Raw genomic sequence first — 26,223 nt, 5'->3', positions numbered from 1 at the left:
TAAATCAAAAAAGAATTTTTAAAAATGTTTGGTCATTAATCCAGGAGAATCTGTCCCACTAGAAAATGTTCAACAAATACATAAAAATACATAAGTTTAGTGTTAGTTTATACGATTTAGAAATGCCTATTCTGCATTTGAGGTACAGGGAGATGGAGATGCTAGCAACCATAATAATATACCAAAATTGTCCACACAGAATAATTCACAAACAGGGCCTGTTCCATTTTAGGCTTCCTGTGGAAATGCAATTAAGGGGCAAAAAGATTTTTCCCTAGACTACTAGGGTATACAACAATTAAGTTCATATTTTTTAAATTAGCTCACATATTCATTGATGTGTATAATTGAAAAAAAATGTACAATGCTTATACATATGTTGCTAATAGATTATGCTTTTCCTAATTAATAAAGCTATGGTAAAACACTATTAAAAAGATAGTCTAAATCATCCCAGCAAAATAATATATTAGGTATTTACATTCCAGGAATAAATAAAAAAATTTTATAAGACATGCATAATCCCTTAATAGTCATAGTGGTGAAACGTCAGAAAAAATAATTATTTCTTGACAATCAGGTCATTTTTTTTCTTCAGTTTATGCTTCAGAACCTCTTTAACAGGTCTCCCTATTATATGATACCTTGGCTTGATAATTCAGTCAAATAGTTTTATATTAATGCAAAGCTTATCTTGGGTTTAGCATATAATCATCTAAACAATATTGAAATTTTATCATTATTGACACAAATTTGTAGTTTCGTAAAATATAAAAAACATAAGCACATTTGGTCATAATTTGATTAAATGTATTCCTTATGAAGTTTAAATATGATACACATACTTTGAGAACAGTTCAGTAGCCATTACATTTAAATACTAAGTACAACAGATATGCCAAATGATAGTATTTTAGTATTCATAATTTTCTGATGCAAGATGACATATTTATGAAAAATAACAATAAATTAAGTAATATTATTAACTTCCCACCAAAATCCTTTCTCATTTTTACATCAAATGTTTTAAGCTATATCCATTACCTACTTATTATAAATTTTATTTCATTCTAATCACAAAAATAATATATGTTCACTATGGAGTTCTATTTACTTTACATAAAGCAAACTTCTCCACCCAATTCCTTTTTTTAAATATGTATTTATTTATTTTAGAGAGAAAGTACAGGGGAGAGAGGGAGAGAGAGAGAAAGAATCTCAAGCAGAGTCCCTGCTGAGTGTAGAGCGCAAGGTGGGGCTTGATCTCAGGATCCTGAGATCATAACCTGAGCCAAATCAAGTCAAACGATTAACCAACTGAGCCACCCAGGCACCTCCTCTCCATCCAATTGCTAAATGTGGTTTGAATATCTGAAAGTCACTAATACAAAATAAATATTTTTCAGTTCAATGAATGAATTTTCATGGGACTAAAGACTATGACTGATTACTGATTTACAACAATGATGCTGATTAAATATAGAATATTTGTAAGGAAAACTGTATAAATGTACATTAAAATGGAACAATTTTAGTAGACTGATATAATTTTTTTTAAGATTTTATTTATTTATTTGACAGACAGAGATCACAAGTAGGCAGAGAGAGAGAGAGGGAGAGAGAGAAAGGAGGAAGCAGGCTCCCCACTGAGCAGGGAGCCCGATGCAAGGCTCGATCCCAGGACCCTGGGATCATGACCTGAGCTGAAGGAAGAGGCTTTAACCCTCTGAGCCATCCAGGTGCCCCATCTCTAATTCCTATAACTTTCAGATGTATCTCCATTAAAGGACAGATTCACAGAGATGAAATGCATTTTTATATGACTGATTCCTCCATCCATAAAATATTTTGCTGAGATTTATTTTAAATTCACAGAACTAGATAGGGAAATTTTTAAAATAAACGTTGCTTAACACCAACTGTAAATTTAATGTGAATAATGAAATAAAAATTGAGCATTTGGAAAAAGAACATTTAAAATACCATCTGTGAGCTTGAAGCTCCTATATGATCATAAACTAACAATATTCATAATTATTTTGTGCCATCACTTTTGATACTATAAACATGAAAAAAATGTAGGCATTACCTTAAACCACCAACATATTCTTGCTTTTCAAAGATAGTGATGTCAGAGTAGCCTAATCGAGCCAAAAAGGAAGCACAACTTATACTTGCAGGCCCAGCACCAAAAAGAGCAATCTTTGCAGAATAGGCTTCAGGCATTTCTTCCGGAGGAGGGAGAGAAGGATTCCGAATTTGTGTGATATTCATTGCTTTGAACACCTGTGAAGAAATCAATTGCCATAGTTAAAAACTGTAAACTAACTTTTATATCCTCAAACACATTTTAATGTTTCAAATGCATTAATGCTTTAAATAGAAATAGGGAGTACATTTTCAGTATTAGTATGTTATAATTAGAAGCTCTATTGGGTCAAGTAGAACACATCCTATACTTGACAGTTTCTCAATCTTTGGAATTCCTTTCCAGGGTCGCACCTCCTCCGGGAAGCATTTTTGGCTCATTTTACTTACACCTCTCTGCAGGCCAATTTAAGTGCTCCTTCTCTGAGATTCTACAGTGTACGTTATATGCCTCCAACATAACCACTTACCAATGTTTATGTGTCATGTTTCCATGTTTGTCAGCAGAACAGTTGTTCGTTGACTCAGAGAATATATCATTTATAAACATACACACACACACACACACACACACACAACTTATAATGCTTTAGGTAGTTTTACATCATGTTACCATTGTACTATCAGCAGTTAGCACTAACCTGGCACATAGAAAACATTCAGTAAATAATTTGTTGACATGTGCTTTTGATTATGATAGGTTAGCTTTTAAAGGACAAGTTTTAAGAATGTTTTGGAAGCACTGGGGAGCTACCTGAAGTAATGGGACTCTTGTACAGGACAACAGCTCAGAAGAGACAGAAAGAGATTTTGGCAATCTCCTAGAGCTATAGAGACACAGGGTTTGGGGAATGTAAGAGACCAGAAATCAGAAACAGAAGAAAGTGCAGAAAAGTGAGCTTAATTCTTTAACTGCATGAGTAAAAGGTTAGGAATCTAAATAGAAAATCTCTGTAAAGAAAAGAGGAACTTCCTGTACTCTGATGATCCAGAGGGAAAAAAAAAAAAAAAGTATAATAATAGCTAAAGAAGGGAGAAACCTGGCAAACAGTCAGCTGAAACTCTTGGAAAGCTACTCTCTACAAATGGGACAAATCAGAGGTAGAAAAGCAGCCTGAATCATCTCAGTCCTGTGAATGAAAGTGATTAGTGATTAGTCCACACTGCATTTATTTACGAAATGATAAGATGGACCTTCTGTGAAGGATAATAAGTTAACCATAGTCTTTACAAATTTTCATAGACAAGGCCTAATTTTGGGTTAAAAAAAAAAAAAAAGCCTTGGCTTACCAACAACTAAGAATTAAAAACTGCTTAGAAATAAAAAGAAAAAAGGAGAAAGAGATAGAGATGCATATAAAATCCAGTAACTTTAGTTACCAAACACAGATTTTAAAATAACAAGGATTAATATATTCAAAAACTACATACTAAGAATGTGAACTTTAGGGATGCCAGCGTGGCTCAGTTGGTTGAGCAGCTGCCTCTGGCTTAGGACATGATCCCAGGGTCCTGGGATCGAGCCCCACATCAGGCTCCCTGCTCAGTGGAGAGCCTACTTCTCCCTCTCCCTCTGCCTGCTCCTCTGCCTACTTATGTTCTCTTTCCATCTCTCAAATAAATTAATAAAACCTTTAAAAAAGAGAGAAAGAGAGACAGAATGTGAACTTTACCAGGAAACTGGAATTTGTTAATAAATAAATAAATAAATAAATAAAAGAAATTGAAGAAGGAAAAAAAGTGAAAATTAAAAGGGGGTAAAAACCCACCTAAACACATGTATTTAACAACAGATGGGACAGGGGAACAGAAAAGGGCAGGCAAACTAAAAATGGGTCAGTAATAACTATCTAGACCAAAGAATGAAAAGCAAACCAGAAGGAAAATATAGAAAGAAAATAACAAAAAATAACAGCAAACAAACATGAGAAAAAAAGACAACATATACAGAGCTAATATATACGTAATTGGGATCATTAAAACAGAGGAGAGAAAATGAGACAATAGCTAGCGATACTTAAAGAGAAACAAAGAACTTCTCCAAACTAATAAAAGACATAAAAGCAAGAAGTTCTAAAACCTTTAAAAAGGTAGATATAAAGAAACTCATGAAGATCTCAGTAAAATTGTTATGAAACAAAGAAAAGGAAAGCATTGAAAACAATTCCCCTCACCGCCAAAAAGGCACAATACTGTCAACAAGCAACAAAAAAAGGGCTAAAATCTTTCCTCTCAAAAGAACTGATGAAAGACAGAAGACAATGAAATGGTATTTTTTTGAGCAGTGAAAGAAAATATCTTCTCCCTGAAATTCTATCTAGAAGGAAAACATCTGGGTGCCTAGGTGGTTCAGTGGGCTAAGCCTCTGCCTTCAGCTCAGGTCATGGTCTCAGGGTCCTGGGATTGAGCCCTGCATGGGGCTCTCTGCTCAGCAGGGAGCCTGCTCCCCGCCCCCCTCCCCCACCTCTCTTCCTGCTGTGATCTCTTGTCAAATAATTAAATAAAATCTTAAAAAAAAAAAAAAAAGGAGAATACCCTTCAAATGCAAAGGCAAATAAAGACATTTGCAAGGATTATCTGTTGGCAACAATAAAAGACACACTGAAGAGTATTAGAGGAAGATCTTCAGGAAGAAAGCATATCACAGATAGAAACACAGAAATACAGGAAGACATAAAGGGCACTGAGAATGATAAATATGTGGGTAAATATAAAGGAAAGTATATAGACTATATATAGACTATAGAAGTAATAATGTCAGATGGAGTTATAAATGAAAACTGAAATACATGATAAAAAGTATCAGAGGTTAAATTGAGTCAAAGTGCACTGGATCATAGCATTGCCTACAAAGTGGTAAAAATACTAATATTGATTAGGCTGTAATCAATTTAGGATGCATGTTTTATGTCTACAGTAACTACTAAAGGAATAGTGAAAGAATCTTTCATAGCTAAGTTCTTGAGGGGAAAGCAGAATTTTAAAAATTATTAATACAAAAGAAAGAAAAAAAAAACAGAAAATTCAATAATTGGGTGGAGGGGTAGAGTAGAAGAGTAGAAAACAAGTAGTAAGATACTGAATATAAATACACACATGTGAATAGTTACATTAATGTAAGTGGATTAAAACTGCAAATAAAGATTAAGATTATAAAAGTTATAAACCTTGAGCATAAGGACACAAAAAGGTATAAGGGATGAAAGAAGTTATTCTATGCAAATACTAACCAAAAGAAAGCTGTTATAGGTATACCACCAGTATCTGACAAATTAGACTTTCAGGCAAAAATGCATTACTAAAGTTAAATTATAATAAAAATGTCAATCTCAGCAAGATTTTCCAATTTTAAAGTTACAGGCACCTAATAACAATTTCAAAATCTATAAAGAGAAACTGAACTAAATATTTTCTCACTATTTTCTTCTCATCAAAACTTGACTGTCAGTAGAAGTGGCCTATGAATAAATATACATATTAAAGGTTAATTATGTAAAATTTAATAGATTACCTCACAAGGTTATTTGCATTTAATAGGCAACTCAAGCAAAGGTAGTTTTCCTTGGGAGTAAGGAATCAGGGAGATAGGACTTGATGTTTTTCTTGAAATTCTACCCTATACATCACCAACTACTCAAAATGAAGTAAAGGCATTCAAAATATTTAAGGAGTATCCAAATTATCTCACTTAAAAATTAGAGATGAGGTGAAGATTCTCTCTCCCTTTCCTTCTGCCCCTTACCCCCACCTTTCTTTCCCACTCTCTCAAATAAATAAATAAATATCTTTAAAAAATTACAGAGATTACTATCAACAAGTACTACATGACCTAATAATGTAGTCTAAGCTAAATGGCCCTCACAAATGTCCCCACACCATTTTGTCCTTTTTGTCTTAATACTTTATCATATTTTACTGGTTCACTTATCAGGTACTTTCCTAAAACCATAAGAGCTTTAAAAGCAGACATCATATTTTATTTCATTTTCTAATTTCTAGTGTATTTATATAGAAGGGGGTATACATATTAATGAGTTTAAATTAAATTAGTAATATTTCTAATTTCTAATTATTAATTATTCTAATTATTATAAATATTTCTAATTTCCAGAAAAACTTAGGGTTTTACAAATTACAGATATATCTTGTTTCTCCTTCCTTTACTATCCAAATAGCAAAGATTTTTCTCTCATATTATTTTTGAATCAGCACATTTTTTACCTATCATTTCTTTTTAACAAGCTGAAAAAGAATGAAATTCTAATTCAAAATTTAATAAACTATTTTAATGAATCATTAATAGAAATGTATGGTCTATTATATTTTCACAAAGTAAGATTTCATATACTTTTCAAAAATCAATATTTAAAACAAAACTTTAACATGACCAGGGAGAGCTATTGCTATTTCATAAGGGAATTGAATAAATAAATGCTAATCTTTCTTATTTAGTTCAGTATTCACAGCTTTGTGAAGAGTTAAGAACTTTCCTATGTTAAAATTTATTACCATTTACTAGCATTAAATGAAATAAATGGTCCAATCAAAAGACGTAAGGTGAAAGAATGGATTAAAAAAAAAACAAAAAAAACACACACACAGTATACTATAGTGCCTTGTAGACACTATATGCTCTCTACAAGAGACTCATTTTAGACCTAAAAACACTGGCAGATTGAAAGTGAGGGGATGGAGAAATATCTATTATCCAATGGATGTCAAAAGAAACCCAAAGTAGGAATACTCATTTTGAACAAAATAAACTTTAAAACAAAGACTGTAATAAGAGACAAAGAAGAACACTATATAACAATAAAGGGGGCAATCCAACAAGAACACCCTACTCAACATTAATGGACAGATCATCTAAGTAGAAAATTAGCAAGGAAAAAACAGCTTCCAATGACACGCTGAAACAGATGGATTTAACAGATAATATTCAGAGCATTCCACCTGAATACAGCGGAATACACATTCCCTTCAAATGCAAATGGAACATTCTCCAGAAGAGATCACATATTAGGCCACAGAAAAAGTCTCAAAAAATTCAAGAAAACTGAAGCCATCCCATGCATCTTTTTTAACCACAATGCTATGAAACGAAGTCAACCACAAGAAAAAACCTGGAAAGACCACAAATACATGGAAGTTAAATACATGCCACTAAATAAAGAATGGGCCAACCAGGAAATAAAAGAAGAAATTAAAAATACACATGGAAACAAATGAAAATAAAAACACAATGGTTCAAAATCTCCAAGATGAAGCAAAAGCTTTTATAAGAGGGAAGTTTATAGCAATACAGGCCTACCTCAAGAAGCAAGAACAATCTCAAACAACCTAACCTTGCACCTAAAGGAGCTAGAAAAAGAATAAGAAACAAAACCACAAACCAGCAGAAGGAAGTAAATAATAAAGTATAGAGCAGAGACAAATGTTACAGAAACTAAAAACAAACTAGAACAGATCAATGAAACCAGGACCTGGCTCCTAGAAAAAAAAATCAATAAAATTGGTAAACTTCTAGCAAGACTTATCAAGAAAAAAGAAAGGGTGCTCAAGTAAATAAAATCAAAAACGAGAGAGGAAAAATAACAACCAAAACCACAGAAATACAAACAATCATAAGAAAATATTTTGAAAAACTATATGACAACAAATTGGACAATCCAGAAGAAATGGATTCGGCTCTGGTCATGATCCTAGTGTCCTGGGATCGAGTCCCACATTGGACTCCTTGCTCGGCAGAACACCTGCTTCTCCCTCTGCCTCTGCCTGCCACTCTCCCTGCCTGTGCGCACGTTCTCTCTCTCTCTCTCTCTCTCCCTCTGACAAATACACAAAAACAAAATCTTAAACGAAAAACAAAGTTAAAAACACAACTACCTTATGATCAAGCAATCACACTACTGGGTATTTACCCAATGAATACAAGAAAATTAATTCAAAGGATTACATGTACCCCAATATTTATAGCAGTATTATTTACAGTAGCCAAGATATTGAACCAGCCCATGTATCCATCAATTGATGAATGGATAAAGATGTGGTATGTATGTGTAAATGTATATGTATGTGTGTGTGTGTGTGTACACATACATACATATATGTATATATATATTAATTCAGCCATAAAAAAAGACTGAACTCTTGCCCTTTGCAATGATGCAGATGGAGCTAAAGACAAATGATGATTAGTGAATTAAGTCAGAGAAAGACAAATGCCATATGATTTCACTCTTGTGGAATTTAAGAAACAAGACAAACAGTCAAAAGAAGAAAATAAGAGAAAGACAAACCAAGAAACAGACTCTTAATTATAGAGAACAAACTGATGGTTACCAGATGGGTAGTGGGTAGGGGATGATTTAAATAGGTGATGGGGATTAAGGAGTGCACTCATTTGATGAGAACTGGCTGATGTATGGAAGTGTATGCCAGCTGAAATTAAAATTTTAAAATAATAACAAAAAATATAGTAGCATTTATAAATTAATATTTCATTTTAACAAATTTTAGAAGTAGAAAACATAAGTTTTCTTAAAAGAATCATTTACTGCTGATACCTTACATAACAAAAGAGAGTTTAATGTGATTACTTAGGACTTTAAAGGCCAAAAAGTTTATTTTAAATCTGAAAGTAAGCTGTGACAATCAAATAGAATAGGATTTTTGAAATGTCTTTCTTGTCTCACTCACCCAGAAGCAAGAGATAGCTTAGTTTTAAGACACTGAACATACCTCACAAATTCTATCCAATGGTATGCAAATAAAGTAGTAATTATTCAATAATACAGAATACATCAAATGCTCCTAAGGACATTTTAATTATTTTTCAATGAAGCTTTAAGTGTTCTTTTAAAAAGCTGTCAAATATACGGGGCACCTGGGTGGCTCAATCGGTTGGGCATCAGCCTTCATCTTAGGTCATGATCCCAGGGTCCTGGGATAGAGCCCAGCATCAGGCTCCCTGCTCAGCGGGGAGTCTGCTTCTCCCTCTTCCTCTGCCCTCTGCCTGCTTGTGAGCGCTCTCTCTCTCTCAAATAAATAAATAAAATCTTTAAAAAATAAAAGAGAAAAAAGAAAACTGTCAAATATTGAACCAAATATATCTAGTGAAACTCTGCTACTGTCAACACAGAGTTGTAAGTTTTCAGGGGTTGGAGGGAATGAGAGCAAGCATACTTCTCAACTCCTATAACACCAAAGACATGTACTATGATCAGCTTCTGAAATGGGCAACCCCACACTCATGAGCTCGTGAGCTGGTTAATAAATACACCATACCCTACCTTTCTCAATACACTAATCTATGAACGAATTATTCTTTTTCCTGTTATGTTTCATTCTTTTTAAGTACCTTTTTATTGCACTGGATTTTCTCCCTTGGCTTTGTAAAAGGCTGTTATCAACCTTGATAGTTCCTAATGAAACAAGTGTTTGAACAAAATTTTGTGAATTTTATCACAAAGAACAGTAGTTTGTTTTTTAGAAGTCTGACTTTAAAATGACACTGCTTGGGGTCGAGTCTTGATGTCCATCTTTCTCATGGTGCATGGTATTGAAAGTGGGGTTAGTATTATCTATCTCATAGGTTACTACAAGGATTAAACCAGTAAACTCATGTAAAGCACTTAGAAAAGTTCTTTGTTACATAGCAAAAGTTACTTCCTAATTCACCTCATGTTCAAACTCCATGAGGCAGAACACTTACTGTCCAACATGGTAGCCACTAGTAACATGTGACTAATCAAATTTATATTTAAATTCATTATAATTAAATAAAAATAAAAATTTAGTTCTTAATAATAGTCATTTTTCAAGTACTCAATAACTGTATGTGGCTAGTGATTAATGTATTATAGAACATTTCCAACATTTCTAACATATAATAGACATGACCTCAAGAGCACAATGAAGATAAAAATGAAATAATTATGAAGCAATGAGTTTTAGTATTTGTTACATTTCTTTTTAATATGATATATATGATTATAATGCTACATCATTTAATTTTTAATTTTTCATGATGGTTGTATTTAACAACCAGCTCACCCTCTCAAGAGCTGGTCCTAACTGCCTTCATCACATTATTGGACTCAAAAATATGTGTGCATTCACATAATTCTTTTTTAAACCGCTGGCAAAGTTGTATCATCAAGCACAAACTTTGAGATATATTAGCTATACTTGCCAACTTCCTCAAGACCAGAATGACTAAGTGGCCTTCTGTGCTTTTAAAACAGTGGTGTTCTAGGTGCCTCGGCAGCTCAGCCAGTTCACATCTGACTCTTGATCTTGGCTCAGGTCATGTCTCAGTCTTGGATTGAGCCCTGTGTGGGGCTCTGCACTCAGTGGGGATCTGCTTGAGATTCTCTCTCCATCTACATCCCCCTACTCATCGCTCACTTTCAATCTTTCTCTCTCTCTCTCAAATAAATAAACCAGTCTTTAAAAATAAAACAGCAGTGTTCAACTCATTTTCAACTGAAATACACAAAATGAACAATTTCATATGTACATAATATACTCTCATGAATATTGCTTGATTATTGCAAAATGGTTTTTAAAAATTGCTAGGAAGTCAAGTAAATAGCTACATAAACATTTGGGGGGCTGTTGATATATACCTAAGTACTTTATAAACCTAAGAGATGTGAATCAATTATTCATACATCTAAAATTGTTGTTTTATAAAAGTAATTAATATATCTAATAAAGTTAATGATGAACTATGTTTACAATAACAAATCTTGTGACTTTTTTTCTTAAGACTATCTATCCATAGATAGTACTAGTGGAAGAAATAATTTAGACTATTGACTAAAGAGCATGAATAAATTTTGTCCTGAAATTCAGTCAATTAAAACAAATCTCTAAAATTTAAGTAATAAAGCATATTTTTCATTTCCTTTTTTAAACCAGATCAGTTTTCAAATAAATGTAACTCAAAATTACAAATAATTCATATATAAATACTATATTATGTCTACTTGTTACAATATCAAAAGAACATTTCCTAATAGACTTTCTTAGAGTATAATTCCTATTGTTTCTTAATACAACAAAAACTTAATTCAAGACAATTAAACTCTTAAAGTGAGAAAGATCCCATTCTTTAAAACAAACTTTAGCTGTCATTCCACTGTTAAACTCTCTAAGAGAATATTTTTCTAAGCAGAAGATTCAAGTGCCAAAACAAGTTAATAATGGAAACAAATAGGTTAATCAGTATCACAAGGGAGTAATTCAAGTATCTAAAGATGCATGGTAAGTATGCTCAATATGTATTTCCCCACAATAATAAGGCCGGTATACACTGAGCACATACCATGTGTCAGGCTTTATACTAAAACACTATATATGTGATCTCATTTAGTCTTCAACAATTATGTTATGATGGTACAATTATTATTTTCAGTTCTCAGATGTGGAAGCCACTTTCACAGGTAAGGATTTTATGCCAAGACCATTCTACTCCAGAGCCTGAACTCTTACTGTTATGGTCAAATTTTTATAGGGATTTTCAATAAGATATCATTATGCACATATAGTTTTTCAACAGAAAATGTGTAACTGAAAAAAAAAACTATTACATGAATTTATCTTTTGTAAGTCTAACATACTTAATATAGTCAATTAACAAAAGGTGGTTATACTTAATAAATTAAACTTACAAACCAACAACTGTTAAGGAAGCCTTTGAAAAACACTGTACTACACCATTTGGTTTCCCTGTATGCTTTTCTGCAACTTGAGAAATTGAGGTGTTAGCTGCAGCAAGAGAAACATGATCTTATACTCAACCAAAATAATTTATATTTCTATCCTTTTAAAAGTGTTCCTTTTCCTACTAATGCAGTTAGAGTATTTTAAGGTTATTTTGCTTCTCTTCTTCTTCTTCTTCTTTTTTTTTTTAAGATGTTTCATTTATTTAGTTGAGAGAGAGAGAGAGATTGAGAGAGAGAGAGCTTGAGAGGGGACAGGTCAGATGGAGAAACAGACTCCCCCCCCCCCCCCCACCCCGGGCAAGGAGTCCTATGTGGGACTCAATCCCAGGACTCCAGGATCATGACCTGAGCCGATAGCAGTTGCTTAACCAACTGAGCCACCCTGGCGTCTGTGGATTATTTTACTTTCCATCAGTAGCATATAACAAACATTTATAGAACCCTAAAATGAAACAACCACTGTGTTATATAAAAACAATGAAAAAGGCTTTCAACTAGCCCTAAAGGAGCTAGTTAGGGGCTGATTACTAGGTTTACTGCTGTTGAAATTATGTTTAGATACCAGTAATGGATCACTGCCCATCTTCTACATACTTTGTTAGGGATTTCACATTTTTTTTTTTTTCCCACTTAGCATAGCTTGCAATCTGACTTTCCCTATATGCTATGCAGTAATCAGAGTTTGGTTTTTTTTTTTTTTCCCTCCCATCTGTAATCCCAGGGCATAGGAAAATTCCACCACAGAGCAGGCATCCAATAAGATTTGGATGGATTTCAAAATTGCTGAAGTCATATGACAGTTCTCAACAAATGAGTAACAGTAACCAAGGGAATATAGTTCTTGTTCATTGATATAGAAGGACAGTTATTTGTGTTTGTTCTTCTTGAGGAACTTTTTAAAAGAGGATTTCCTTGCATAAATCATCTGTGATTTCTGACTTTTCACTCCCGTGAAAAGTGTATTTCTTTCGTAACTCCAAACTGACTTGACTTTACTAGCATTTCGTCCATAATTTTCACATTGTTTTGAAGCAATGGAGAGATTATCTTGACTATAAAAATGAGAAGTTTCAGACACAGAGACCATGAGATGTACCCCTAAGCCTCCTCACATAGTGGAGAAAGAAAGATAATAATTTTCTAATTATGTAGTGCTCTCTCAGAGAAAAAGGACATAACATGGCAAATGCAAGAATATTTACTAATTCTGATTGGAGGGTAACTCTTCCTCATTTTAATCCTTCTAACTTTGTAAAATGGCACAAAATGAAAATAAAAATAAATGTTTGGTAGCAATAATTCTTCCTCAGTTACTCCATATATTCTTATTAACCAAGCAACTGCAAAATTAAACTATGGCAAAATGAAAACAGATAAAATATTCTTGGAAATTTTGGGATACTTCCATAATTGAAGGATGAATTGTGTGACAGTAGTTGTATTCTGTGCCCTCTTAAAAAGTTTATATTTTTGTGAGCATTTAACTTGCTTTCATTATGAAATAAAACAAAACTTCGGGTAATTTCTAAGAAATACTATTTCATCAGTGAAGGACTAAAGAAAACCTTAATAAAAGTTACAGATTTTTATCTTGTTGGTTTCAGTTTCCTTGAGTTATTTATTAGCAATATGTCAGTCCGGTTAACTTTTGAATGTTTTAAATAAATAAAGATTGCTATTTGTGCATCCAAAGTAAGTTACTTCAAATTACATGCTTTCCAAGAGAGGCTTCTATGTAATTTTCTTTGTAATCTGCTTCCTTTTGTAAAAGAAGTGAAAGGAAATACTGAGTACATACTATTTACTGCAGCCATCCTTTGAGAAGAAAAATTCTTAGTCTACTCACATTAAACAAGGGACACCAAAAGTAGAAACTTTGTTTCAAATGTATGGGAAAAAAGAAAAACTCCATGTCATGTCAACTTTTCAGTTATCAAAATCATTAATATATTAGTAATTCCTAAAGATCTTATTTCATGTTTTCTTATTAAAATAAATCTTATTGTGAAACATTTCTGGCATGGTCAAAATACTTTCTACTTTAAGATCAGATTACTCTGTTTCATTCAATTTCCACCTTAATTCAGTAAATATCTTTACATGCCCTGTATGCACTGAAAACCAGTATAAATAAAACAAAGATCCACTAGTAAATAGCTCTCTAGGTAACAGAGTATTCACATGTCTTAAATACAGAAAAATTATTACAATCAACCTTTCCCATGCAGGCTTCATTTTTACATATGGTACTCTGGGAGCCTGTGAGAAAGAAAACTTACTTAGAAAGAAGGAAAGATAATGCCTAAGACAAATCTTTAAACCAAAAAAAAAAAAAAAAAAAAAAAAAAGAAAGAAAGAAAGAAAGAAAAAGTTACATGTTATCTTGGAGATGACTTCATCTCTCTAAATGTCAGCTCTAAAACTAAGAAAGTACTAATTATTTCAGCAGTTTATTGTGAAGACCAAATGAATCAATGATGAAAAACTCCTGAAATTAATGCCTTCTCTTTATAAGGCACTCTCTTAGGTGTTTAACATTTATATCTCCAGTTCTAACAGTCTTCAAAGTTAGGTAAGATTGCTCATTTTATAGACAATGGAACTGACACCTAAGTTATTCTTCTTATATTATAGTTCTTATTTTTATTATAAATATACTGTATGTTATATTTGGGATTGGAGGCTGCCATTGAATTAAATGGCTGAAGTTGACCAAATACAATTTGAAAACATATGTATGTAGTTCAGCTATGAGCAACCTTTCTCATCCAAAACCATATGCAGGTTCATATTAACCAGCACATGAACTCTTTTGCCTTCAGGATTTGTTCATGCTATTCTCTGTGCCTGGAATACACTCCTATTCTTAATTTTGCTGCATTTGATGAACACCTTTCAGGACCTCGTTCAAATTTCACTTTCTCAGCTCAACTTTCAGTCCTTGTTAGGCTATCTACTAGGTCTCCTGGATACTGGCTCCCATGGTGCAGTCTCTTCATTGTAATTCGCTTGCTTAACTGTCTGTTTTTCTTACCAGGAAGTAAGTTCTCCAAGGGCTAGTATCATTCCTATCTTGTTCATCACTCTAACCTTTGCACTCAGACCCTGCTTAGTACCTAGTCAGTCACTCAGATGTGTGTTCAAAGTTCAAGTTGGAATAAAGCTGCCAGGGACCAAGCAAACCACATTTCTGCTTGTTGGAGATGAGAGGCTAGCAGAGAGGCTAAAGGAAGTGGTGGTGACATGGTAGACTTAAGAGACCCTCCCCAGTCCTATCTGCTTCAGTTGAATATTCGGTATTTAGGAGATTTGGGGGAAACAGCCATAATGATTAACTATGGTGCCAAAGCTACTTGTAAGCAGATTAAGAAAGTAATAAAAGAACAGTAATTAGAAGGCAGTCGTAACTAAAATGCATTGGTTGTTATATGATATGCCATACAAGCATTTACTAAACTATTTTCAAAGAGCCAGCTTTCTGTTTTGTAGATCATCTTTATTTTTGCTTTTATGTTGTTTCATTATTTTTCTGTAATTTTCATTTCTTTTCTTCTTTTTTGAAATTTACCACCACTATCACCACCACCACACCCATCCCCACTCCATTTGCTCTCTTACTAGTTCCTTAAGATAGACATTGCTTTATTTCCTGTTACACACACTTCACACAATAAATTTTCACATAAAAATGACTTTGGCTGCACTTCAGATGTTGCCAACAGAAATTTTCCTTCAGGTCTAAATATTGTGTAATTCTTATTATGATAACCTCTTTAACCCATCAATCATTTATAAATGTGTTCTTTTTTTAATTCCCACACAAAAATTTGTTATTGTTACTGTTTCATTTTTATAATATTTTTATGTTTTATTTCTAATTTAGTTATGTAATAGAAAAAGCACAGTCATATATACTCACTGGAAATTATATATAATTGTTCTGACCTAGTACATGGTCAATTTTGATAAACGTTACACAAGTGTATGAAAAGGTCATATTCACTTTATATTAGAGGAATCAGGAAACTTTTGATGTATTAAATCAATCTAATGAACCTTATTCAAATAAAAACCTTACTAATTTTGGGTAAAGCTGTGTTGCAACACATAAACAGTTTATGAATGTTACAACCTTTAAGACATTTATTCATTTTTTGATTATTTTTTTCTTTAGTTTTATTAATATTTCCCCCCCCAAATTCTACTTATGTTAGTATTAATATAACTGCATTAACTTTCCTTATAGTTAGTGTTTGCATAGCTTATCTTTTTTCAACCAACTTTCTGCTAAGGTTGTTCTTTTCTAGACATCATACAGCTGTTTACAGTATTTATTTTAAACTGATACTAGTCACATATGTTTCCATAAACAAATTTAATAAATGCAAATTATTGTGGTTAATTATATATTTGGATGTGTTTCTACTATCTCTTTTATGTTTCCTATTTACTCTGCTTTTTCTTTGCTTCTCTCTCGTCTGGTTTTAGTTTTGCTTTCCTCGAGACTGGATTGTTTTCTCCATACCCACCTCTGTTTCTACGATTGCGTGAAAGTTACAGATTGTATTTCCATATTTCTGTGATTAGTTTTAAATTTTTAACATCAATATTTCAATGTTTTTAAAAACATACTCTCAATTTATTGAGTACTCCCTTATCCTCCCAACACTGAAGACACTTAGGACACTTACTATACTCCCCACCTCCACCTCAAATGCCTTCCTTGTCAGTATTATATAAAACTTATTTCTGTGTTTATTTTTGGCACTCCAAAGTGAGTTTTTAATAATTACTTTACACTCACTAATTATATTTACCACCATATTTTGCTGGTTTCTTTGCTCATTGTTTGTTGACTCTCTTTTATTCCAGGTTCCTTTCATTCATACTAAAAAATAACTCATTTTTAGTAGTTCTCTATAAATAACAAGGTAAATAATAAGCCACCTTAGATTTAAAATGCATGAGAAGTATTTCTATTAATGTCCTATCTTAGACCTTTAAAAATATTGTGTCCTTTGTTTCTCACATCTATTAATGCTGATGAGAAGTGTGGGGTCCATTCAATTGTCATTTGGTTTTAAGAGTCTCATGCTCTACCGACTGAGCTAGCCGGGCACACGTCATTTGGTTTTAAAGTGATCTTTTTAATAATTTTCTGGAAGCTTTGATTCTTTTGTGATCTCCAGTATTTCACATTATTGCAACCATGGGTGTAGGTGATGAACTTAAATTTTTCCTTTTTTTTTTTTTAAAATATATGTATCTATTTATTTGACAGAGAGAGGGATCACAATTAGGCAGAGAGGCAGGCGCAGAGAGGGCGAAAGCAGGCTCCCCGCTGGGTAGGGAGCCCGATGTGGGGCTTGATCCCAGGACCCTGAGATCATGACCTGAGCTTAAGGCAGAGGCTTAACCCACTGAGCCACCCAGGTGCCCCCAATTTTTCTTTTCTTTCTAGAAAATTCTAACATAACTGCTTTAAGACTGCTTTGCCAATCTCTATTTCAGGAACTCTTAATATGTATACTGGAGCCTCTAAGCTTCTTAACTTCTCTGTTATACTTTTCCTTTCTTTATATCTTTTTACTACACCCTGGCAAATTTCTCAGATTTTTTTTTTTAAGTTCACCAAATTTTATCTGTGTCTATAACCACTTTAAAAATTTTTTACTGATATTTTAATTTCACTGAATATTTCTAATCAACTATTTTTCGTACAAAACTCATTGGTTTTTTATACATAGTTTTATCTTGTTTTCAGGGCTATTGTTTTATGTTTATTTATTTAAAATCCTGATTATGGTAGTATTTGTGGTTCATTAGGATACAGTCATCATCTCTGGTTTGAGTCTTGATTATCACTGGGAGCATTCACTCTTCTAATGTACTTTTGAACTTTGTCACTTAATCTAAGTGGAATTTTTCTGTCGTGGCACTTGTTCTCTTTTTCCTTATATCAAGTATGTAGTGACATCTACCCAGCAACACCCTTCTTTCTCCCCTTTCTCTCCCCTCTCCCCAACTACCCAGAAGAAACCAGGTTTCTTACTGGAAGCCCAGAGCTCCAGTCCCCAGGCAATACTTAGACATATCACAGAAATAAGTTACTGTGCCATTAAGCAAGCACATGCTTAAACCACTGGGGCACAGCTGTCACTGCTTCTCTCTGAAGCATCATTTAAGGCCCCGCCCTGCAAAGTATTGCACCTACTTTTTTAACTTTCTACCAGGGGTAGGTGAGTCTTGTTTTCTATCCCGCATAATGTTTGGGTACTTAGTACCCTACACCACTAAAATTCCCCAGCAGCTCCTGACTGCTTATGCATAGCCTAGCAGTGAGAGGCCAAAGTCCCTTGTTCACTGTTGAAAGTTTCTACACTTCTGGCCCTGAAAGGTATTTATATTCCTTTTTTTTATTTCAACTCTTAACTTTTATTATGTGCTTATTGTATTTCATTTATCATTATACTTTGGAGTAAAATGGGTGGTTTAAATCTTAACTCACACCTCTTACAAGTGATCTATATTGGTACAATATCACTTGTTGCTACTACTTTATACTTTACTTTGTCAAGTATATTTGTGAAAATACATATTTTTAAGTGTTAAAACTCAAACCAATAAAACTACATCATTCTAAACTATAAGCAGCCTGGAGAAGTATATATATTGAACTTACAAAAAACAAATTTAGGGGAAAAAAGTTGTAGCAAATAATCTTAACAAGTATACAATTTTGGCAAATTTCAAAGTTATTACCCCCAAATCTCAGAAACATATTTTTATGTCTTAAAGCTCTAGATGGTAATAAATAGTTTTAAAATAAATTAATATTGTAATGAAAATCATCTAGCAATTTATCCAATCCTACATTTTTATTATCAAGCATTGTGCCAGCACTGAGTATTTCTAATAAAAGCTTTTTGTAGAAGAATGTCAGATATTCAGTGAAATCTAGCAAGGCATTATTATTTTATATTAACTACTGCATTAAGACCAAAAGGAGAGACACAAATCAAGCCTTAACAGATACTACTTGTATTTGCATCCCTGAGAGCAACATTTCACCAGAGTACAAACTACTGATTTATTAATGTGTAATGTATTTTATTCATGTACATCTTATTTCTCCTACAAATATTTTTTTTGTACAAACAGTATTCACAAACTACTAGTAATACTGGAAATAAATAGGAGAAGGATAGAGAAATTTTATTCAAAGACAATTCAAGTTTGGGACAAAGAGGCAAGTGTGAGGTATCATTAATCTAATTACTATTCTCTAATCCATATTCTATTTATAAATGACCTGCAAAAGGGATTAACTGTAAATATTGATTATTATTCATTATCATGGTAGTTTATCTTCATTTTAGATTAGCTATATTAACTGATAGATTTTATTGACCACTTTACCAAATTGTATCATAAATGTGCTAGACTCTTTCCTAAATTTACTTATAGGCCAGCTACCATCAAATCAGCCTTAGGCTCTCCAAATTAAAATAAAACTTTAGATAAAATCTTGAGCTTCAGGGTCCTTCATAGAATAGGACCCTTTCAAAGCTCTCTATTTAAATTTTATAGTAGTGCTTTTTATAATTTTTCATAGAAGGAACCCAAAGTTTATCATCTTAGGCTCCACAAACCCTGGGTCCTGGATCTACAATAATCCTTCACTAGCCAGAAAAATTAAATAATAAGAATATAAAAGGTTTTTAATAACATACGTAAACAAAGAAAACAAATAAAACAGGCACTCATCTTAACAACCTATTTTAAGAGGAACCTGGTTGGCTCAGTTAGTTAAGCATCTGCCTTCAGCTTGGGGCGTGATCCCAGGGTCCTGAGATAGAATCCGACATGAAGCCCCACATGGAGCCCCACATCAGGCTCCCCACTCAGCAGAGAGTCTGCTACTCCTTCTCCCTCTGTTCACCCCCACCCCCACTCACTGCTCTCTTGCTCACTCTTTCTCTCAAATAAATAAATAAATAAGATCTTTTAAAAAATTAAAAAAAAACACCTATTTTAATATAGTTGCTTCATATCACACAAAAACCTCATTTTGTGAGTTGTGAGGTACAGTGACTAAGGTAAACATAAACCAACAAAGTGCAATATTGTGAACGTGCAGCCAGAAAACCTGGGTTTAGAGTGAGTTTGCATTGATGACTTACCACAATATCTGGGGCAAGGGAGAATTTGTGAAATGCTGGAAATTAAAGCACTAGCTTTGTATTCTAGATTTGCTGTTATTAGATGTGAATTTGAGGAATTTAATTCCATGTAGCTCCTTGCTGCAAAGAATGGACATGATCACATTTACCTGAAGGGTTATTTTCAAGGTTAGCAAGTGCTAAGTGAAGTACCTAATACAGCCCAGTGCAACAGAAGTTTGTTTAATGTTAACTATTTTTTAATCACTTTGATCCTTAGTTTCCTCATGTCTGAAATGGGAAAAACATTACCTAGTTTACATGTCTCAAGGGTGGTTTATCAACATTTTAAAGTGAGATATCACAAAAATGCACTGAAGTGCTATGAAAGTATGGTGTGTTTTTGTAACTCTACATTTTCCCTTGCCTGATCCTTTCCATCATACAAAGGTCTAATCACCTCCAAAACCAAGTGACAAAAATTAATTAAGACTGAATTATCAGTCCAGGGATGCTAACGCAAATACAATATGTATTATCAAGTTTGCTACAAAATTTTAGTTGTTGGCTTGTATTATTTCTTGAGAGGTGCTATAGCTTCTCAAGGCCTATAGTTCAGAAACAGCCTAAAACAAAACTTAATTCTAATCAATTTTCAATCAATGTTTGTTTGATTAACTGAATCCTTACCCAGTAGGAACTTATTACACTGGATGTTCATACAAGTCAGTCTGCCTGCGATAATCCTGGTTTGTGCCTGCTGCACTGAATTAATTATTAATAATGTCCTTGCTTACTCTTCGAAGTATCGCAGTCATTTTATGTTACTTATAAAACAACCAACATAACACACAGAGTATATCTAATATTACAGTTTATGTACATTTCTTCGACAATGGCTTTAATTTGAGAATTACACTTACTCTTTTTTTGTCTCTACTTTTCTATTTGATAGATAAAATGTACCACAAAAATACATTACCTGAGAGAGAACATGCAATACTCTATTATATATTAGTATACATATTTCTATATTCTCCTCACTTACGCTTGTAGAAGGCAAAAGTTTAAGGCTTTTGGTGACCTCCATGTTCAAAATGAAGATATGGCAAAAATAATATCTGTCCTATTAAATCACAATTAACTTGAGTAATTGTGTTCCTCCTCCATTCACAATTCTCCAAAATATTTATTGTATTCAAGCAAAATATAAATCTTGATGTTATTTAAATGAGTGTAAGGTATCTCTTAAAGTAGGCTATTGGAATTGCATTACTGTATTTGTTATTGTATTATTGGCACTCATCAATTTGATTTGAATTGTGTCTAACCAGTAAAATATAGAAATAAAAACAAATAGTATATGATGGCATATAAATAATGTATGACGGTGAGACAAGAACTGGGTTATAGCAAAAGAAAAGTGAAATAAGAAATGTGCTGAGAGATACAGTAAAAAAAAAGAAAAATATCTAAAGAGTAATTCTGTCCTCAGTGAGTCACCTGAGTTAATCTAGGATTCCATTTATCAGTTCCATTCTTAACTAAAAGTATAAAAACAAAACTAAAAGTGCAGTGTTAAGACGTATATACCTCATAAAACAGTACATTTAATAAGTATTAAGATAATCTCATAGAATGTTGATTGTGAAAACCAAATAATGTTTTTAGATAACAATTTCATAATCTAATGTATTTCTAAAAGTTCATAACTGAGGCAGCAATTTTAAGTAGTGATCTTACGGCCCTCATTCATCTTAACATTTAAAGTCAAACTTCAGAACCCTGAACTTTTAATTTTGGTTTCTTTAAATTGCCTGCATAACTAGTGAACATTAGCAGAAGGGAATTGATTTAACACACAGCTAAGTATGTAGTTACAGTTTATTTTTCAAACTTTAGAAGATAGTAGGAAGATGTGTTCGCCTTTCATTTTCCTTTTATAACAATTCCTTAAATTTGAGAAATGATGTAAGTCTTCTTGGTCTATACATGGATAAAGGTAATGATTTCTTAAAAATTCAATTACATACACAAACACATTTCAAAATAAAATTTTCAAGGGCCATATTTGTGTAGAAAAATTTTAAAATCCTCGTGAGACTGAAAAGAGAATCCATACCAAACTATTATTTTCAAGTTATTTTATTGAGGCAATATTATTATATCTAACTGAACTAGGAAAAACTGCCTCCTAGAGTCAGAATCACCCCATAGCCTACCTGTTTTCATAGGCACACAAAAATGTCTGCAGCAAGGTCACTGCAGATGGGGGGATAGTAAAGGATTGAATAATAACGACAAGATAGAACAACAACAACAAAAAAGCAGCTGGTCTCCTGATTCTACTGCAGGCTATTCCTTGTGTGATTTATTTGTTTTCTACTACAATCTCTATGTTCCATATGCCCATGTTCAAATAGAAAAGTAAAAGGTATGGATTTAACCAATAATGGCAAACTACAAAGTTGATATTTAAAAAATCATTTATAAATTACAGGAAAAGCAATTTTGAAAAATATCACACTATTTTACTCTGCTTTCCTAACCTTTCCTTAATTTGGTTGAAAAATAGATTTGTATTTCTTTAAAGGTCAAAAATCAATCATTGTTTTATCAAACAACCAAAATAAATAAAATTATTTGCATCATATTCTGCTTCAATTTAAGTATCAATAGTTTAGTAGTTTGAAATAACAATGGTATTCTGCACATTGTGCTTTCTCTTTTCACTTGCAGTCAATTAATATGTTGTCTTTTGCTTATCTTTGTAACAACACTGACAGTTGAGAAAGTTTAAGTAAACCATCCACTGACTTTTGAATAACAAAACTTTTTAAAGTATCTTGCCCTAAGAGGTCTTCTTAAAAAAAAAGGAGAGCTTTTCCTCATGGTTTCTACAAGACTTATTTATAATTAGAGTTATATTTGAAGTCACTGTTTTATAAAGTATAACTGAAATATAAAAGTAAGATACACTTGTATTTTAAATTCCACAATTCACTTACAATGCATTTAATGCCATCCTAAACTATGCTCTGCCTTAAATTAAAAAACAAAATCAAAGCACGCGTGCGCACACACACACACACACGCACGCAGCAAAACAAAACAAACAAACAAAAAACTGCTTTGGGAAGAGGTGGAAACAGTTCATTAAAACCAAGTGAGAGTTGGAAAGGGGGACTTTTGCAAGATGGTAGAATAGAAAGATCCTGAACTCACCTCTTCCCAGGGACACACCACATCTAAATTTAAAAAAAAAATTTAGAAGATTTTATTTATTTATTTATTTATTTATTTATTTGACAGAGAGAAAGAGAGAGAGATCATAAGTAGGCAGAGAGGCAGGCAGAGAGAGAAGGGGAAGCAGGCTCCCCACTAAGCAGAGAGTCTGATGCGGGGCTTGATTCCAGGACCCCAAGATCATGACCTGACCTGAAGGCAGAGGCTTTAACCCACTGAGCCACCCAGGTGCCCCACACCAAATCTAAATTTAAATATGAATTATTTTCCTCTGGAAAAAAACAATCAAAGTACTACATGAACTAACTCTCCACAACAAAGGGTAAAAAGACCATATTGAGAAAGGTAGAAGAGGTGGATATGGTCAAAATAAAAAACCTACTGCTGGGTCAGTAACACACGGTAGGGAGGGATCTCACCAGTTTAGTGCTTTCCCCTGGAAGAGTGAAGAGTTGGTGTCCCAAATCAAGTATCCTAACCCCTGGGATCTGCACCAAATAGATGAAACCCCAAAACATCTAAATTAGAAAACCAGAGGGGCTAAAATCCAAGGGACCTAAAATCATATAGAAAATTGAGATTTCTCTTTTAAAGGACTGACTTGCAGTCTGACTGACCCTGAAACCGAATGAAAAAACAGCAGTTTGAAAAGCATGTCTACCATAGGTGAAGATATTTATTTCCTAATCTAAAAACACCTGCTAGAAAGACAGGGAACAATGGAAACTCTCCCTAGAGATGAAGGCATTGGCAGAAAAAGAAAAGAGAAAGAAAGGAGCAGATAATTTATTTGAAGAAATAATAGCTGAAACATTCCCTAAAAGACATTTAGGCCCAAGAAGCCCAGAGATGTCTAGTTCAGGTAAACCCAAAGAGAGCCATGCCAAGAAACAGTATAATTAAAATATGGAAAGTTAAAAGAAAAATAGAAAATCTTAAAAATTGCAAGAGAAAAAAAAATCAAATTGCAACATACAAAGAAAATCCCATAAGGCTATTTCTCAGCAGAAACTTTGCAGGCCAAAAAGAAGTGATATGAAATTCAAAGTCATAAAAAGAAAAACGTCTAACCAAGAATACTTTACCCAGCAAGGTTATCATTCAGAATTGACACACACACACACAGAATGAGAGAGAGAGAGAGAGAGATAAATAGTTTTCTATACAAACAAAAGCTAAAAAAAAAAAAAAAACCCTCAATATTATTAAACTAGCCTTATAAGACATGTTAAAGGAACTTCTTCAAGCTGAAAAAAATGACACTAACTAATAATAGGAAAACATACAAAAGTAAAAATCTCATTGGAAAGAGTACATATATTAAAGGTAGTAGAGTGATCACTTATATATCTACTATGATTAAAACATGAAAGAAGCAAAATTTTAAAAGTACAATAATTAATTAATACACAAAATAAAAAATGTAAAATGTGACAATAAAAATATAAATGTACTGGAGAGAGTAAAACTGTAGAGTTTTGGAATGTGTTCAAACTTACTTTGCTATCAACTTTAAATAATTGTAATATACATAAGGTGATATATGTGAACATTAAAATAACCGCAAATCAAAAATGTAGAGTAAAACAAACAAAAGAAGGTGAGGAAGTAATCTAAACATAACATTAAAGGAAATCAACAAACCACAAAGGAGAGAAAGAGTAGAAAATAGATACAGAGAAGAAATATGTAAGCAATCTTAAAAAAACAATTAACAAAATAAACAGCTATAGTACACACCTATTAAAAACACTTTCAGGGACGCCTGGGTGGCTCAGTTGGTTAAGCAGCTGCCTTCGGCTCAGGTCATGATCCCAGCGTCCTAGGATCAAGTCCCACATCGGGCTCCTTGCTCGGCAGGGAGCCTGCTTCTCCCTCTGTCTCTGCCTGCCACTCTGTCTGCCTGTGCTCGCTCTCGCTCCCTCTCTCTCTCTGACAAATAAATAAAATCTTTAAAAAAAAAGAAAAAAAAACCACTTTCAATGTAAGTGGATTAAATTCTCCAATCAAAAGACATAAAGTGGATGACTGGGTAAAAAACAAGACACCTTTTTATACTGCCTACATCACTTCAAAAGGAAGGACACATGGACTAAAAGTGAAAGTATAAAAAAAGATATTCCACATAAATAAAAAGAAAGCTGGTATAGCTATAGTCATATCAGAAAAAAAAGAGACGTTAAAACAAAGACTGTAATAAAAGACAAAGATGGGTACTACACAATAAGAAAGGTGTTAAACCAGCAAAAAGACATAACATTTATAGATATATATGTTTCCAACACAGAAGCACAAAAATATATAAAACAAGCATTAACAGTCCTAAAAAGAGAAATCTATAGCAATAAAATAAATAATAGGGTACTTTAACACTCCACTTATAACAACAGATAGATCATCTAAACAGAAAAACAATAGGGAAACATTAGTCTTAAATGATATATTAGACCAGATGGACTTAATAGGTAGATATCTATAAAACACTACATCCAAAAGCAGCAAAATACACAATCTTCTCAAATGTACATGGGACATTCTTCAGGATTCATCACACTAGGCCACAAAATAAGTCTCAATAGATTAAGAAGACTGAAATTACATTACACATCTTTTTGAACCACAATGGTATGAAACTTGAAATCAATTATAAGAAGAAAACTGGAAAAAATACAAGTACATGGGAATTAAACAACATGATACCAAAAAACTACTGGGTCATAGAAAAAACAGAAAGAAATTTTTAAAAATACCTAGAGCAAATGAAAACAGAAACACAACATACCAAAATTTATGAGATGCCTCAAAGGTGGTTTTAAGAAGGAAGTTCATGACAATACAGAACTACCTCAGAAAGAAGAAAAATCTCTAACTGACAATTTAATTTTATGTCTAAAGAAACTACAAAAGTCAGAACAAACAAAACCCACAGTTATTGG

The 26,223-nt window shown here is 33.0% G+C and overlaps 1 protein-coding gene across 2 annotated transcripts in view; it reads right to left on the bottom strand.

Moving 5' to 3' along the window:
* DPYD (dihydropyrimidine dehydrogenase) overlaps positions 1-26,223 on the bottom strand; it is an 831,093-nt gene that overhangs the window by 581,917 nt on the left and 222,953 nt on the right. For both annotated transcript variants that reach the window (XM_032302714.1, XM_032302713.1), the window contains exon 6: positions 2,090-2,286. In XM_032302714.1, coding sequence (XP_032158605.1) covers positions 2,090-2,286 — 197 coding nt within the window. The remainder of the gene's footprint in view (positions 1-2,089; positions 2,287-26,223) is intronic.

Source organism: Mustela erminea, chromosome 10, assembly GCF_009829155.1.
Source record: "Mustela erminea isolate mMusErm1 chromosome 10, mMusErm1.Pri, whole genome shotgun sequence".
In the NCBI taxonomy this organism is placed as follows: domain Eukaryota; kingdom Metazoa; phylum Chordata; class Mammalia; order Carnivora; family Mustelidae; genus Mustela; species Mustela erminea.
The sequence above is the reverse complement of the archived record's forward strand: the minus strand, read 5'-3'. Positions and strand labels throughout refer to the sequence as shown.